General features: G+C 34.7%; 1 protein-coding gene across 2 annotated transcripts in view; it reads right to left on the bottom strand.

Annotated features, from left to right (window-relative positions):
• The window catches only part of LOC149790231 (prolow-density lipoprotein receptor-related protein 1-like), a 393,476-nt gene that overhangs the window by 71,926 nt on the left and 305,101 nt on the right, over nt 1-16,449 (bottom strand). For both annotated transcript variants that reach the window (XM_089972262.1, XM_089972261.1), the window contains exons 59-66: nt 14,114-14,368; nt 12,317-12,433; nt 9,254-9,370; nt 8,910-9,026; nt 8,189-8,311; nt 5,724-5,849; nt 3,526-3,657; nt 596-718 (exon numbers count right to left, since the gene is read on the bottom strand). In XM_089972262.1, the coding sequence (XP_089828388.1) occupies nt 596-718; nt 3,526-3,657; nt 5,724-5,849; nt 8,189-8,311; nt 8,910-9,026; nt 9,254-9,370; nt 12,317-12,433; nt 14,114-14,368 (1,110 nt within the window). The remainder of the gene's footprint in view (nt 1-595; nt 719-3,525; nt 3,658-5,723; nt 5,850-8,188; nt 8,312-8,909; nt 9,027-9,253; nt 9,371-12,316; nt 12,434-14,113; nt 14,369-16,449) is intronic.

Below are 16,449 nucleotides of genomic sequence, written 5' to 3'. Positions count from 1 at the left end.
AAAATATTGATTTTCAGGGAGGCCCCCACCCCCCATTGCAAATTGAAAAAATTATGGGGTAGCATATCAGGGTCTGTGCAGTTTGCATTAGACTCGACTCATAAGCGAGTATATATGGTAATTCTTTTTTTCTTTTGTTATTCACTTTTCCATGCTAGCTTCTCATAATACAAGATACTATCTGAATACTGTGCATTGCAATCTTTTCTACATCTGAAAAAAAAAGTTCTTTGCCTGCTTGAGTCACTATTTGACTCAACCCACTGAATTATTTTTAAGCAGACAGCTTGTCACCTATTATCTTAGTCAGATTAAATTGTTTTGTTTAATGAACAATGTTGTTTACACTGAAAACCCCTATGTTCACAGAGAAAGCTTCTGTTTAAAATAATATCGCATACAAATCTAATATCATGGAATTTCAGAAACATAATTTAGAATGTGGAAATTGGAATTTTTATGAAAGATCAGTAAATGTTTGGTTGTCATATCTGTATTCAGTGATGGCAGATCTTGGTTTATACATGTATGCCTGTTAATGGGGTTGAATATGTAGCGTAGCAAACAGTTACGATATTTGCATAAGATTACTTACTAGTACAACTGAAGCCATTATCACCAATTACATAACCATGTTGACAGAAACACTTTATTCCAACTCCAATGATGTCTGTACAGTTATGGTGACATCTATTTGACCCACACGGTTTTGTTTTATCTGTGAAAAAATGAGACAAATTATTTCTTAATATCAAAACACAAGTTATATCTTGATAACAAAACATAAAGTGAGGTCTTGATATCAAAACATAAAGTGAGGTCTTGATATCAAAACATAAAGTTATATCTTGATATCAAAACATAAAGTGATATCTTAATATCAAAACATAAAGTGATATCCTGATACTAACATAAAGTGATATGTTGATATCAAAGCATAAAGTGATGTCTTGATATCCAAACATAAAGTGAGGTCTTGCTATCAAAACATGAAGTGATATCCTGATATTAAAACATAAAGTGATGTGTTGATATCAAAACATGAAGTGATATCTTGATATCAAAACATAATATGATATCATATCAAAACATGAATTGAGGTCTTGATATCAAAACAATGTGATATCCTGATATCAACATAAAGTGATATCCAGGTACCAAAAACATAAAGTGATGTGTTGATATCAAAACATAAAGTGATATCTTGATATCAAAACATAAAGTGATGTGTTGATATTAAAGCATAAAGTGATATCTTGATATCAAAACATAAAGTGATCTCCTGATATCAAAACATAAAGTGATATCTTGATATCAAAACATAAAGTGATGTGTTAATATCAAAACATAAAGTGATGTGTTGATATCAAAACATAAAATGATATCTTGATATCAAATCATACAGTAATATCTTGATATCAAAACATAAAGAGATATCTTGAGCTGTCTGGGAAAACAATGATTGTCTTCTTATTATAATTAGGCTATCAATGTTTATACAATTTTGAGCAAAATGGCAGTCCTAAATAGATCAAAGCGAAAAGATTATCCTTACAATACCCTCAACTCCATTTCTTTATACAAGTACATGCTTGATGATGGGCATATATCTGCATGCACTGGTTTCATTTATATGTTTATGAACAAGGAAGTGCACAGAATAAAGATCTTGGGAAACCAAAGGTTGACAAATTGCTAATATTCACTTGCCCAAGTAGTAAATATTCTCACTGGCCCAAAATAAGCTCTCAATCAGCTATAATTATAGAAATACAGAAGTTGTTAATGACCAAAGAAAGTGTGAAAGGTTGTATTGTAGAATTTACTGAGCAGACATGGAGTCGATTACAGGTGTTCAATAACAATTACAATTGTGATTCCAGGTTGTTTGGTGCTGATGATTATAATTACATTTTTTATTTGGAAACCATAATTATGATTACAGAGGGATGGTTACGATTATGACTACTTCATATCTGCTTGTTATTTTGTTGTTGTTCTGGGCAGATATAATGCACTGTATAACTAAAAAACAAACAGCTTTACAAATATAAGGCACAGTATATTTTCAGAAAAATTAGCTGGAAAATTATCCATTCCTATTCCTTTGTAATAATCATCATTCATGGTCTTCTGCTTATGGAAACTTTTATTATCCTTACAATTATTAAGAATTATTTTGGCTGTAGTCATTTGTAATCATGAATACAATGTGATTACACTGCTAATTATGGACAATTAAGATCACAGATCACATTGTAATCAATTAGAATTGATTACGATAATAACCATAATTGGCCCAATGCCTGTTAGTGAGTGACCCTTCTAACAGAAGTTGTAATTCATTGCAATTTGAGACCAGTCTGCTCTCAAGCCTGAAAGCATTTACACCTCTCCCTCGACAACCTGCACACAAGAGGGTCAATAACATAGACCACTGTGTAAACAAAATTCTGAGTTACCTAGGAAGCTCTGGAATAAAATAAAAGGTTGGACATCAGCAATGAGGTGTGTGTGTGTGAAATGGCTGAATATGTATTTTATAAATGCAATGAGAATAATTGTCAAAAACGTTTTCTAATGATTCAGTTGTTGGGTTTTTCTGTACAAGTTACCTTTATATTCAAAATAACCGATCCTCTGAAAGATCACGAAAAACATTACTCCAAGCAGTTTCAACTAATATGTACCACTGCTAAATGTGGACATATATGAGTGTTATTGTTGATTTGCAACAAAACAACAATCTTCTTTTAAAAAATGATGGGATATTAATTTTATGAAACATTAAAGCTCAATGCTTTTATGTTGTATTAGTAAAATATTGATGCTTTTGATTTTACTTGCAAGTAACAGTGAAATTACTGCTCATCCTTGAGTAAGCCTCTCATGGCTAATTCAGGAATTTAAGTTCACTATCAGTATAATATTTATAAAGTTGTTTGATTGGTTAAAGCAATGTGAGTTGACTTAACACATGATCATAACCACTCGTGCTAATGCAGCTAGCATTAGTGTGCCATTTAACCTTTTTTTATTCTACCAACATTATTTGATCTGATATCAATGATATAATTAAACCGATGATACAAAGCAGATCTACTTGTAACTGATTATAGCAGTGCAACACTACAACAAGACTTTCATGATGGTCATTGTAACAGCCGTATCAGAAGTTAGAATGGCACAATTTTTATTTGGGATCAGATTAAGAATTCTGGTGAAGAGCCCAAGATTTTCAAGATGGCAACAGCGGTGGCTATAATAGATACTGAATCATCACCATTTTCATTTAGAACCATGCAGACATCATAAAATGTCTTTTAATGAACACCTGGCTTTCACATGATCATTCCATAAACTAGTAGCAATAACAAGATTTCAAGATGGCTGTTATTTTAATACTTCATATTCATAGAATTGACACTGGAAAAATATGTTATGCACCAAACAGAACACTTTAAAAAAAAAACTTAACCATTTTATTGTTACTACAATTATTACTACAATTAAAGGGATACTTACTACACATGGTTTTGTTTTCATCCTGTTTATCAGTACAGTCTTCTTTGCCATCACAAACCTTGTACATGGGAAGGCATTCAAAGCTAGATGGACAGTGGAATTCATCTTCTACACATCGCACATCTTTCCTCCCTTTGAAATAATAAAGAGCAGGGTACAAACAGGTCCTCTGAGCAGTGTTTAACAAATCAGTACATAAAAGACTATTGAGTACTCAGGCAATAGAAGTAAAGTGCCTTGTCTAGAAAAGCAACTTGTCAGGTCTGGACAGGATCTAAACCCGCAACCCACTGATTGTAAGTCGAGCAAGCTAACTACTAAAATCTCAGAAGCTCAATATTTTCTTGAACAATAAACTTTTATCTAATATATAATTTCCAGTCTACTTTATACTGAATTATCTATCTACAGTGCAACATGCCCTCTTGAGTGATATAATAGAAATAGGTTAGCACACAACACCCTCCATATTGCAAAAATTTAAGCTCAAACATATTACTCTCTTGTATAGAATTGCAATGCATTTTAACTCCATTCATTATAGTATTGTATACAATGAAGACTTAGTAATGTCATGAATTTCATTTCATTAGGATATGGATCATGTACTTTATTATAAGGCAATCTTACTATAAGGCTCATCGTGATAACATGGTTCCTATATAATGCAAGTATGATCATGGATTCCATTTCATTAAGTGGTAGTGAAGTTACATGTATCATGTACTTCATTATAAAGCAATCTCACTACAAGCCTCATCGTTATAACATGGTTCCTGTATAAGGCAAATATGGTCATGGATTCCATTTCATTAAGTGGTAGTGAAGTTACATGTATCATGTACTTCATTATAAAGCAATCTCACTATAAGGCTCATCGTTATAACATGGTTCCTGTTTAAGGCAAATATGGTCATGGATTCCATTTCATTAAGTGGTAGTGAAGTTACATGTATCATGTACTTCATTATAAAGCAATCTCACTATAAGGCTCATCGTTATAACATGGTTCCTGTATAAGGCAAATATGATCATGGATTCCATTTCATTAAGTGGTAGTGAAGTTACATGGATCATGTACTTCATTATAAAGCAATCTCACTATAAGGCTCATCGTTATAACATGGTTCCTGTATAAGGCAAATATGGTCATGGATTCCATTTCATTAAGTGGTAGTGAAGTTACATGTATCATGTACTTCATTATAAAGCAATCTCACTATAAGGCTCATCGTTATAACATGGTTCCTGTATAAGGCAAATATGATCATGGATTCCATTTCATTAAGTGGTAGTGAAGTTACATGTATCATGTACTTCATTATAAAGCAATCTCACTATAAGGCTCATCGTTATAACATGGTTCCTGTATAAGGCAAATATGGTCATGGATTCCATTTCATTAAGTGGTAGTGAAGTTACATGTATCATGTACTTCATTATAAAGCAATCTCACTATAAGGCTCATCGTTATAACATGGTTCCTGTATAAGGCAAATATGGTCATGGATTCCATTTCATTAAGTGGTAGTGAAGTTACATGTATCATGTACTTCATTATAAAGCAATCTCACTATAAGGCTCATCATTATAACATGGTTCCTGTATAAGGCAAATATGATCATGGATTCCATTTCATTAAGTGGTAGTGAAGTTACATGTATCATGTACTTCATTATAAAGCAATCTCACTATAAGGCTCATCGTTATAACATGGTTCCTGTATAAGGCAAATATGATCATGGATTCCATTTCATTAAGTGGTAGTGAAGTTACATGTATCATGTACTTCATCATAAAGCAATCTCACTATAAGGCTCATCGTTATAACATGGTTCCTGTATAAGGCAAATATGGTCATGGATTCCATTTCATTAATTGATATTGAAATTACATGTATCTCATACTTCATTATAAGGAAAAACTCTATGTGCATTGAAATGAGATCTACAGTTGAGACACAAGAGGTGAGTGGAACATGAATGACCTTACAGAGTGACCCTACTGACAAAATGTGGGACATGAATGACCTTACAGAGTGACCCTACTGACAAAATGTGGGACATGGATGACCTTACAGAGTGACCCTACTGACAAAATGTGGGACATAAATGACCTTACAGAGTGACCCTACTGACAAAACGGTTCCTTTTATATTCCTTACTTTCCAAAGACAAAGAGCATGAAATAAAACTCACTGCATATTCGAGGATCTTCATCAGTCATATCACCGCAGTCATCATTGCCATCACAAAGCTTCAGTCTGTGAACACATCGTTTCTGGTTCTTGCACTGGTAGGTTCCAACAGGACATACATACTTGTCTGCAATATTAATAATCAAAAGCATAACATGTGAACAGAATGCAGTATTTAATAAGCATAACAGACAAGTTCAGTTTACTTCCATTAGGCAACACTCCAGCAAATTCTGAGCCTTTCTAGTGAAGGGGATGTGGGTGGGGTTATTAACAGTACTTCCAACTCATTCTTGGTATATCATGCCAGTGAAATGGGATCATGCCGATGAAATGGGGTCATGCCAGTGAAATGTGATGATGACGATGAAATGGGATCATGCCGATGAAATGGGATCATGCTGATGAAATGGGATCATGCCAGTGAAATGGGAGCTAAGTGCCTTTCTCATAGAAAGACAGCAACAGCTGAAAAATGCTAACCTAGACAGATGCTGAACTTGGATTACAAATCTGAAACTGCCAACTGAGTTACTCCCCTTTGGGTTCTTAAAGTTATTATCAATGGATATCATCATATGTGTTTATAAAATGCATGTAAAATTATGGGACTGAACCGAAAAAAGGTATTACATAACATGTGATTATTTCTGACCTTAATGTACAATAGTAAAGAAAAAAAAAAGAAAACAGACTTGCAATTGTTAGCAATAACAATATTTTCAAGATGGATTACAAGATCATTTATTTAGGGCCAACCAGTTATCATAAGAAATCTTAGTGAAAGCCCCATGTTGATATGACCATTCAGCTGGAGTAGCATTTTCATAATTATCAAGACGGCCACCATGGTAACAGAACTGAGAAGTAAGCTTGGGACAAATCCTGAGATTTGCAAAAGATTTGGTTGGGTGTTTTGACTTCAATGAGGGAAAATTTTCAATGAAAATGGCTAATAAGTATGTCATTGTGGTGCAGATCTTTGACTACCTTATCACAATGAGAACTTAATGCTCGAGTCATTATATGAATAGATTTCCTTTGTATGAGAACTTATGTGCTATTTCTGAGTAGAGGAACATTACTCTGACCAGATCTGAACAATTTGTTACCATAACTGTGAGATTATGATAAGCTAGAAAGTAAGCAAACAGTGTCTCGGCACATGTAGCTTTATCCACGTTTGATTCAGATTTCTGCAAAAATGGATTTCAATGATGGTGTATTATAAAATATAAAAATATGAGGCTACAAAATAATAATAAACGATAAAACATTTGTTTTTGGTATATTATTTTAATCTCATTATTTTCTGTCAAAAAAGTTGGCAGTATTTTTTTGGCAAATGTAAATCTAAATGAAAATATATCAAGTTTTATTTAAGCAAAAATATGAAACATTTAATCATGATTTTTACACAAAAGCCATGAATGAAAAATTAGAGGCTATGAAAAATTACAGGAGTTAAATAATTTCATTATTTATAAGCTGATAATAGCTTAAGTTGCTCAGTAAAAGATCAAACTGCAGGCACAGGAGGAGTGAACTTTCGATCTCAAAACTGAGAACAACCTTCACGTGCTATAAATAGAACATAATACTGTTAGGAAAGTGCATTCACAACTTCGGACAAGCGTACTCTTATGTCATAGCTACACTGATGCCATCTTTCTAGGATACGGTCTGTGGGATTAATTAGATGTTAATAAAAAGGAGAAAACAAATTATTGATTTTTTGGAGGGGGATATACCAAAACTGCATAATCCAAATAAAGTTACGTGTAAGACATAATTTAGTGAAAAAAGTGTAATGATTACGCCAAGAGCGTAATGGTTGGCATGTATGCTAGTAGCATGATGTCCCACCTAGACACATTACCCTGACACCAGGCCGACCAGTCCTAACACTAACCTCTTAATGCTGAGTGCCTAGCGAGGCAGCTGTTAGTAGCATTGTTATAAGTCTTTGATATGACTCTAATCACTAGGCCACCAGAACAGTCTGCAGCATTTTAAACAGCAGCAGACATGCAGTAAATACAGCAAGTGTGAACAGTGTAGAGCTGCAACATTTGTGAACAAAAATATAATTGCATTATTTCTTCATATCAGTAACACAGCAATAATATGTGAACACAGTGTAAATGTTGCGTTGTGATCAAGAGTGCTGTCGCAGCATTTTTGAACAGAATAGACAAATGGGTCCCAATGATTTTGACTTTTGGCCCAAGTATGCAGTCTGATCTAAACTTACAGAAACTATTATTTTCTTATTAGATTTCATGAAATATCTGCCATTTTCATAAGTGAAATAAGGTCCCTGATGCTGAGGGCATAATGAACAAAAGAATAAATGAATGAACACACAAAAGAATGACCATTTATATATATTAATAAACAAACACATAGACAAAATTCTGTATGCCCTAACTTTGTTGGTATGCAAATAAAAAATATTATACGCACTGCACATGTCGACAGCTTCATCTGATTCATCCAGGCAGTCTTTATCTCCATCACACTGCCAGGTTGACGAGATGCACATGGAGTTTGCACACCGAAACTCTCCAACCCCACATGTTCTGTTCACTGAATAAAAGATAAAAAATGATTATCGTAAATGCTTGTGTACAAGGTTCAACCAAGAGGTGACTAAGATCTGATATATAATTCAGTTTGCCAAAATCAAACTTTACAAAACCCATGCAGCAAACTTTTTCAAGTCCATGCGGCAACTGCTTCTGACACAAGGTAGCAATACAAATGTTCTCTGCAATAAATACCTGTTCAAGTTCCAAAGTTTACTATGCACCAAACACTGGGTAAGAATACTTTTGGTGGTTTCTTTTAGTTCAAAATTACATGGGTTCATTTTTTGTTTTCTTTGGTAATTAAGCATCATGAGAACAATCGTTTAAAAAATACAAGCTTGAGAGATAAGCAACTGAAGGTTTACAGTTGATATGCGCTAACGATTTTCTTCATAAAAGACTGAGACATCTATCAAGAATGAATTTCTTCAATCAGACAGGTCAGAGAGAGAGAGGGAGAGAGAGAGGGGGGGGGAAGGGAGGGAGAGGGAATCAAGAAGCAGTCTCTGTCAATCTACAATGTCAATGCTGTCCTCATCAACATAAATTTTCAAGAAACCAAACATAATAAATTGACAGACAGATAGAAAAACTACCTCCACATATTTCATCGGATGCATCATTACAGTCCTCATCGCCATCACATATCCAGCTTTCTGGGATACATTTCAGCTTGTCAGCACAATGAAACTGGCTTGACAAACAGCTCATCGCTACAAAGAAATCAAAAGAGTTACCATATCAACTCCTTTATAATAATCAACAGTGTAGGTCCCTATTATGTGCATACTTGTTTTCCCATACTCAACATTGAAAAGAAACAACACAAATAACAATCCGCTGGCCTAGTTCAGGTGTTTCAATTGCATGATAGTGAATCTAGGTTTCTGTTGTCTGCACTGTTTTTTTCTTTTTTTATATCTGTGAGCATAATACTTACTACAATTAATCTCATCACTTCCATCTTCACAGTCCATCTTATGGTTACACTGAAGACTCCTGGGAATGCATTTATTGTTATTACACTGGAATTCACTCTCTGAGCAATTTCTGTATTCTGGAAATTTAAAAAAAAATAAGGTTTACTTTTTGGAAACATAGAACAGAACTGCAAGACAAAGATTTTGGCAGTGAACTCCACAATCACAATCCAACATTGGAAGCCTTTCAACAAAAAATGCCACAGAACTTGTACATACTGGAATGAGCTTGAAAAAACATGCTTAAAACATGGCTGTGCCTTATAAGGCATGCATACTGTTCATATTAGCAAATAATAGAATGTTCAAATATCAGTGTTTACAATTCACATATTTTCTCATGCACACCACATACATTGTTAGGGCTGTTCCATTAAAACATACATGGGACCCAGGGAAGGCACTTTTAAAGTGGGGTACTCACCCAAGGATGCAATTTAGGATTTTCTTATCATTTTATTATGTGCTTTGAAAGCAAAGTACCCTGACATATATTTTTTTTAAACTGCTTTCCCTGGGTACCATGTATATCTAAATGGAACAGCCCTTAGAGAATTACACAAATTAAATTAGTGTTATTTTTCCAATTTCTTTTCACATATTTTTTCATGTGCATCAAATACATTGTTAGAGAATTAAACAAATTAAATTAGTGTTATTTTTTTTTTTTTAAGTATCACTACAAAAGGGTAGGCTGACTTGCTTGGATGAATACTCTAACTTGCTGCTGGTTGTCACTGGGGTTAGAGAAGAAATTAAATTTTAAGGTTTGAGTGTTTTGGGGGGCTTTTTCATGGTTTCAAATTTTTGAAAGTTCAAGACAAAGCAGTTATAAGGTTATCTCCTTGGTGAGCATAACATTTATTACAAATCTGATAAAGTAGGATAGGAGTTTGCTTCAAACACACCTCAAATTGTGACAATACCAAAGCAAACACAATGTTAACACTGTTAATGATGCAACAACTATATGCTCTTATGGATCTATCAAATATTTGATTGAATAAAATGGCTGAATGTAAATTAGCTTAATTTACATGCTTTCTCAACTGCTCTGATAGTTAACAAAAAAACATTTCCAAAAAAGCATTTTCTTGTGGGGTCCCAGTAGAACTGTTCATCATTTCACATTTCTTTAAGGATTTTTAAAAAAAAATTATTTAAGTTTCCTTCAGTTTTTAAGGTTTTAAAAAAAAGTTTATAAATTCAAAAACAAAGTTAGGTTTTTATTTGAAGTTTTCAAGATCAACTTCTAACGCCGTGTCATTCATGTTAACTCATGTTTCTAAAAGCTGATTTCCACCATTTGTTTGTGTGTGACAAGACATTAAACAAGTTAATAGTACAGCATACACACAACAAAACTTACAGATCAAATTTACATAAAATCTGTACAATACAATGTCATGGGAAAATTCATTATTCATGCATGAAGGAAATGGAATTGCAAGGTTGTTGATAAATGACTCCAGAAATTCTTAACAATTTGGTCATCTTTGGCCTGGTTAGTCATTCTTTCCATATACAAATAGAGCAACTTTTACTCAGTTTTAGAACTTCAAACGGACTGCAACTACCACTTTTTAGGACCTGTTTTTATTTATGAATTGTGCCTGCAGTTACGCTGCCTTGTTTTGTAATTATCTTCCAAATGGGGGCCCCGAGTGGCCGAGTGGTCTAAAGCGCTCTTCGTTACGGATCACTGCCATCTCACCTCTGTCTGCGGCGGTTCGAGTCTAAGATTCAGCCAATGTGGGCATGTGAGAAAGCTTGCCAGTAGCTTCTCGTGGGTCGGTGGTTCTTTCCGGGGTTTTCCGGGTTCTTCCTCCACCATTAATACTGGCCGCCATGTATAGCCTATCGTGCTGAAAAATGGCGTTAAACCCCACAACAACAACAACAACAACAACAATCTTCCAAATGGTTTTTATTTTATAAGTTGCTATAGCAATGAAGTTACCATAATAATGACAAAATTTGTTTTTAGATTATTTCCAAAAAAGAAATGATTTTAATAGCAATACCAATAACAGATATAGTTCTGCAAAGGGATACACTCTGAGGTTAGGTACTGCAAAGCTCATTAGTACAAGTTCACATCGTACTCATCATGTGGTTATGACATACAAAAAGTTCAACAATAATACTTCAGCACAATACAAGCTTTGTATGAATTGGGTATTTGACTTCTTTATGAATTTGGATATTCCACTCCCTGATTTGTTGTTGTTGTTGTTGTACGGTTTAACGCCATTTTTCAGCACACAATAGGCTATACATGGCGGCCAGTATTAATGGTGGAGGAAGAACCTGGGAAATACCCTGAAAAAACCACCGACCCACGAGAAGCTACCGGCAAGCTTTCTCACATACCCACATTGGCCGAATCCAAGACTCGAACCTACGCAGACAGAGGTGAGATGGCAGTAATCCGTAACGGAGAGCGCTTTAGACCACTCGCCTACTCAGGGCCCCCTCCCTGATCTGAGCTGATTGCATCGGAGTGGGGTGGGGGGGCTTGTTTTAAATATTTGATCAAATTTGTACAACACAAATTTGTGACACAAACCTATGTTCCAACAGTCAAAATGCTTTTGAAAATATACCAAATTGTAAAGTAACCCTGAATCACTAAAATTATGCTCTATTTTATGGCTTCATATATTTTCTATTACAAAGCATTACTATTATACATAAACACCCATATTTGCCATTCTGTATGTCATGGCAGCCAGACAGGAGGTTGCAGGTTCTAAACTCATGGTGACATTTTTTTTAATGTTCAGTCTTTCTTTTTAACTTCCTCATCCCATTTTTTTTATATTACATAGCTGTTGTTATTTAAAATGTCCTTATAGTGCGGGTTGTCTGGCCACTGTTATGTCAATGAAATTATTATGATGCAAGAACAACCATGAACTCTAAATGACCATTATTTGTATCTGTGGCTTCTTCTAGCATGCCATGTAAAAGGCAGGTGATGTTCCAATTGTTATGACGGGAGAAACTGATTTGCTACTTACCGCAGTTATCTTCATCAGAGCCATCTGTACAATCTTTATCATAATCACAGCGCCATCTACCAGGAATACAGTGATTGTTGCGACATTTGAAGAATGTAGGATCACACGTTTGTGCATCTAAAAAGCAAAACAATTGTCACAAAGAACCAACTGATTTGACTTAACCTGCATTTCAATGCATCCCTCATTTTCAATCATTAAAACAAAATCTTTAGGACAGTACTCTTTTGTAAAACTTAATGTTGCTGATGCTGTCACTGCCAGGATCTTAATGAATGATGAGACAACAAGACAACCATGAAAACTTACTGCACAAATTGCAAAATTATTCATTTCAAAGACCTTATTTATGGCATTTATAAAATATTAAATTTTAAAGTTGTTATTTATGGTATCAGTTTTTTTTTTATATCTTACTCTTTGTCAAATTAGCTTTAGACAGACAACATTAGGGATAAACCAGTAAGGCAGCTATCTGTTGCCTTTAAGGTATAAGAATTCATACTGCAACCATCATGTTGCATTTCTGTGATTTGCTGCATGCTAGTACAATGAAACCTTCCTGAAGATCATGTCTGCTTGAAGAACAAAATTTAGACAACTTAGGAACATTTTCTACATTTCAGAGAATGTATTTGTCATCATACTTGCACTGTGCTCTTAAAAGATCATAATTATAATCAATTTTGTGAGTATGAAAATATCATAATAAGTGCACATTAACAAAGAATGTATCAATCATGTGTATGCACATACTAGAAGAGTTAACTCCCCTTACATAAGCTGGCAGTTCTCCGCTAAGAAGGTACATTCTCACAACATGGTTGCAGTACATAATTAGCATGCAGGATCCATTTTTGAGACTGACGAAACCAATTAAGTTAGTGCTATATAAAACACTATTGTGTCCATGGTGGTATGTTTCTAAGGAAATCACAATGTTCTAGGCAGGTGTTAGTTGCTATTTTCCTTATGAGTTTTGACCAGAAGTCAGTGGCAAAAAGTCACTCCAAGCATCAATGGTGTTAAGCTCTAAGAAAAGTTATAATGTTCTTGACTGGTGATAGCTACCACTTTCACTGAGAGAGAATGTGCTGATTACAGAATGTAAAGATCTTATGTTGAACACTGTTGTTGTTGTTGTTGTTATAGAGTTTAATGCCATTTTTCAGCACAAGATAGGCTATACATGGTGGCCAGTATTAATGGTGGAGGAAGAACCCGGGAAAACCCCAGAAAGAACCACCGACCCATGAGAAGCTACCAGCAAGCTTTCTCACATATCAACATTAGCCGAGCCAGAGACTCAAACCCACGCAAAGAGGTGAGATGGCAGTGATCCATGATGGAGAGCGCTTTAGACCACACAGACACCCTGCTGAACACTGTGTTTCACTGCTAGAAGCGAGACAAGTATCCTTAAGAACAAAACTGTATGATTTTTCGTGTCTACTTTATAGTCAAGTTTCAACTATGGAAGCTGAGGTTCTCACCTTTGACCCAGCAAGGTCATGGGGAATGGATTAAACAGCAGTAATGCAGTTTGTCTGCATGTAATAACAGCATATATGTAATAACAGCATATTATTACTACTACCACTACAAATATATTTCTTATTTACATGCACATATTTTCCCTTTAGCAGCCTGAAATCCAAATTTATTTTAAATTTAAATACTATAAAAAATATTTAAGCACTTTACATTTACACTTTTACTTCCATCTTTCCGTTGAAAACTCTGGGTTGAGTCGACTCTTGAGGAATCGCTAGCCCTAACATATACTGATAAACTTACGGCATGTTGAGTAATCTTCATCCGATTCGTCTCCTGTTCCACAATCAACGTCGCCATCACACTGCCATTCTTTGAGGATACAGCGACCAGAAATGTTACACTTGATGAAATTTTCCTTACACTGTGCCTCATGACAGTTATTTGGTTCATCTGACCAGTCTAGGCAATCGTTGTCTTTATCACAATACCAGAGGTATGGTATACACTTCTTACTTGCCACACACTGGAACTGGTTGTCTTGGCAGGTAATATTGGCTGCAAAGTAATTAAGAGATAAAAGCAAGCAAACTTTTAAGTATATCATGTTTTTTCGAGAATACTTAACCATTCACATTATGTTAGGAATATTAGCCTGCTACCTCACGAAACCAGCCCTACTAAAAGATAAAATAATATATTTTCCTTTCTGTATCGATAGACAGAGAGGTATAACTCTTGCCCATTACAACCCATGGAATCACCAGGATGTCATCTTGGATTCAGTAAAAATTGGTCAACTCAGCTTTTGAAAAAAATTGTTCAAAGGTTTCTCTAAATTTAACAACAGAGGTGATATTGGCCAGGAAACTGGTATAAAAGCAGGAATATTTGGATGCAGAATTTGGCACCAACAAATGAGTTCAATACATGCATTCTTGTTCTGTAGATTATGTTGTTCTCAATATACCACTGTTTTCATTATAATGTGGTTCTGTACAAGATGTGATCAATGGTTATGGACATGTTAAACTAAGGGTGAGCTGTATGACTTTCTACTACTATATATTCATAATTATTCATGGAGTCCAGTTTAAGTGGACTCTGTTGTTACTACAAACCTGGAATGTAATGATCCAAGGAAAAATGATCCTCAATGGAAACAATTGGATACCTTCTCCAAAAACCATGAAGGAAAGTACCAACGAAAATGTCATCATTTGCAAAACCTTCATAAAAGTCTTAACAAAACATTGTTCGGTCATAACTCCTATAAATGATAATGTGGAATGCTGACAATCCCAATTATTCAAGATTTTATCTTTATACAAGTTCACGACAAATCTGGTTGGAAGAAAAAATTCTTTAATAAGTTATGTTGCAGATGCTTTCGTGGAATGCCAGAAATCAACCCCATTCAGTGCCTTATTGATATACAGATGTGTGGTCAGTTTGACTGAAATCCATCCATCCATCCTTGTTAAAGTTGCAGAAATCATAGCCTGGAGGGAATAACTTAATCAGATGGCATAACTGACATAAATCATGAGGTGGTGCACAAGATATTAAAGAAAATCATGGTCTCATCAAATATAAGGCTACAGACAAAATTTTAGTTGAAATCCATAAAAAGTTTTAATGTTATGCTGCAGAGCCCAAAAATTTGCTTAAAATGCAATCAAGGTGCCTACCTCCAGTACATGGTTCAAACTGTCCAGGAGAAAAGTTATACAATTTTCAAAGAAGTCTTTATGTTACAGAAATTAAATTTTCTCTATAAGATTCTTTGTTTAAATGGGTACAAAAGTAGATATGAAATTATTATGGAACTAGTGCAAATGGGCACTATATCATCTATGTTGTGTGTAATTTGATCCAACCCATTTGATCCGATTTTATTTCTTCAGTATGTTTTGGAAAATATAGTGCTGAATTTAAAAGTGATCAGTTTTAATGTCCTTGTAATCCCTCTGATAAAATTCAAGTTATGGGGAAAATTCAAAGAGTTTCCCAACAAATGTAACTTTTTCAAAAATCAAGGACTTTGCCAGGCAAACTTTCAAATTCAAGGATTTGTTCAAGGTTGTATCAACCATGCTGCAAATGGAAATCTACAAATCAAACTCACTCAATGTCTTTAAGTTGCATGCCAAATTTAATCGAAATCCAACAATTCCGAGCAAAGTAATGCCTCAGAAACCATCACAAAGTTGGCTTTGCAGGGGGCATAATTCCTGTACATGACAGAGAATCCTGCAAGTCATATTTATTACATTTTTTTTACCATGAACCTAGGTACCAAAATTTGGCTGAAATCTAACAACAACAACACCAACAACAACAACCCTGCTGATATCTAACAACAACACCACCACCAACAACAACCCTGCTGATATCTAACAACAACAACAACATGGCCAAGTTATATTGAGGTATCTAAGGTCTTAAAGAGGAGCAATCAGGGGGCATAACTCCTGGAGATGATATCAAAAACTTGTGGAGAACAAAACTGATCAAGCTGTGTGCAAAATTTGCTTTAAATCCAACAATGCTGTGAAAATCCAAAACAGGAGGAGGATCAATTGAAGGTATAAATCCTGTAACTGGTGCCATGGAAAACTGGAACTCAAATTCAAGAT

The sequence above is a fragment of the Sinohyriopsis cumingii genome, chromosome 10 (assembly GCF_028554795.1).
Source record: "Sinohyriopsis cumingii isolate HCF-2022 chromosome 10, ASM2855479v2, whole genome shotgun sequence".
Classification (NCBI taxonomy): Eukaryota; Metazoa; Mollusca; class Bivalvia; order Unionida; family Unionidae; genus Sinohyriopsis; species Sinohyriopsis cumingii.
This window is presented reverse-complemented; position numbering and strand designations above follow the sequence as displayed.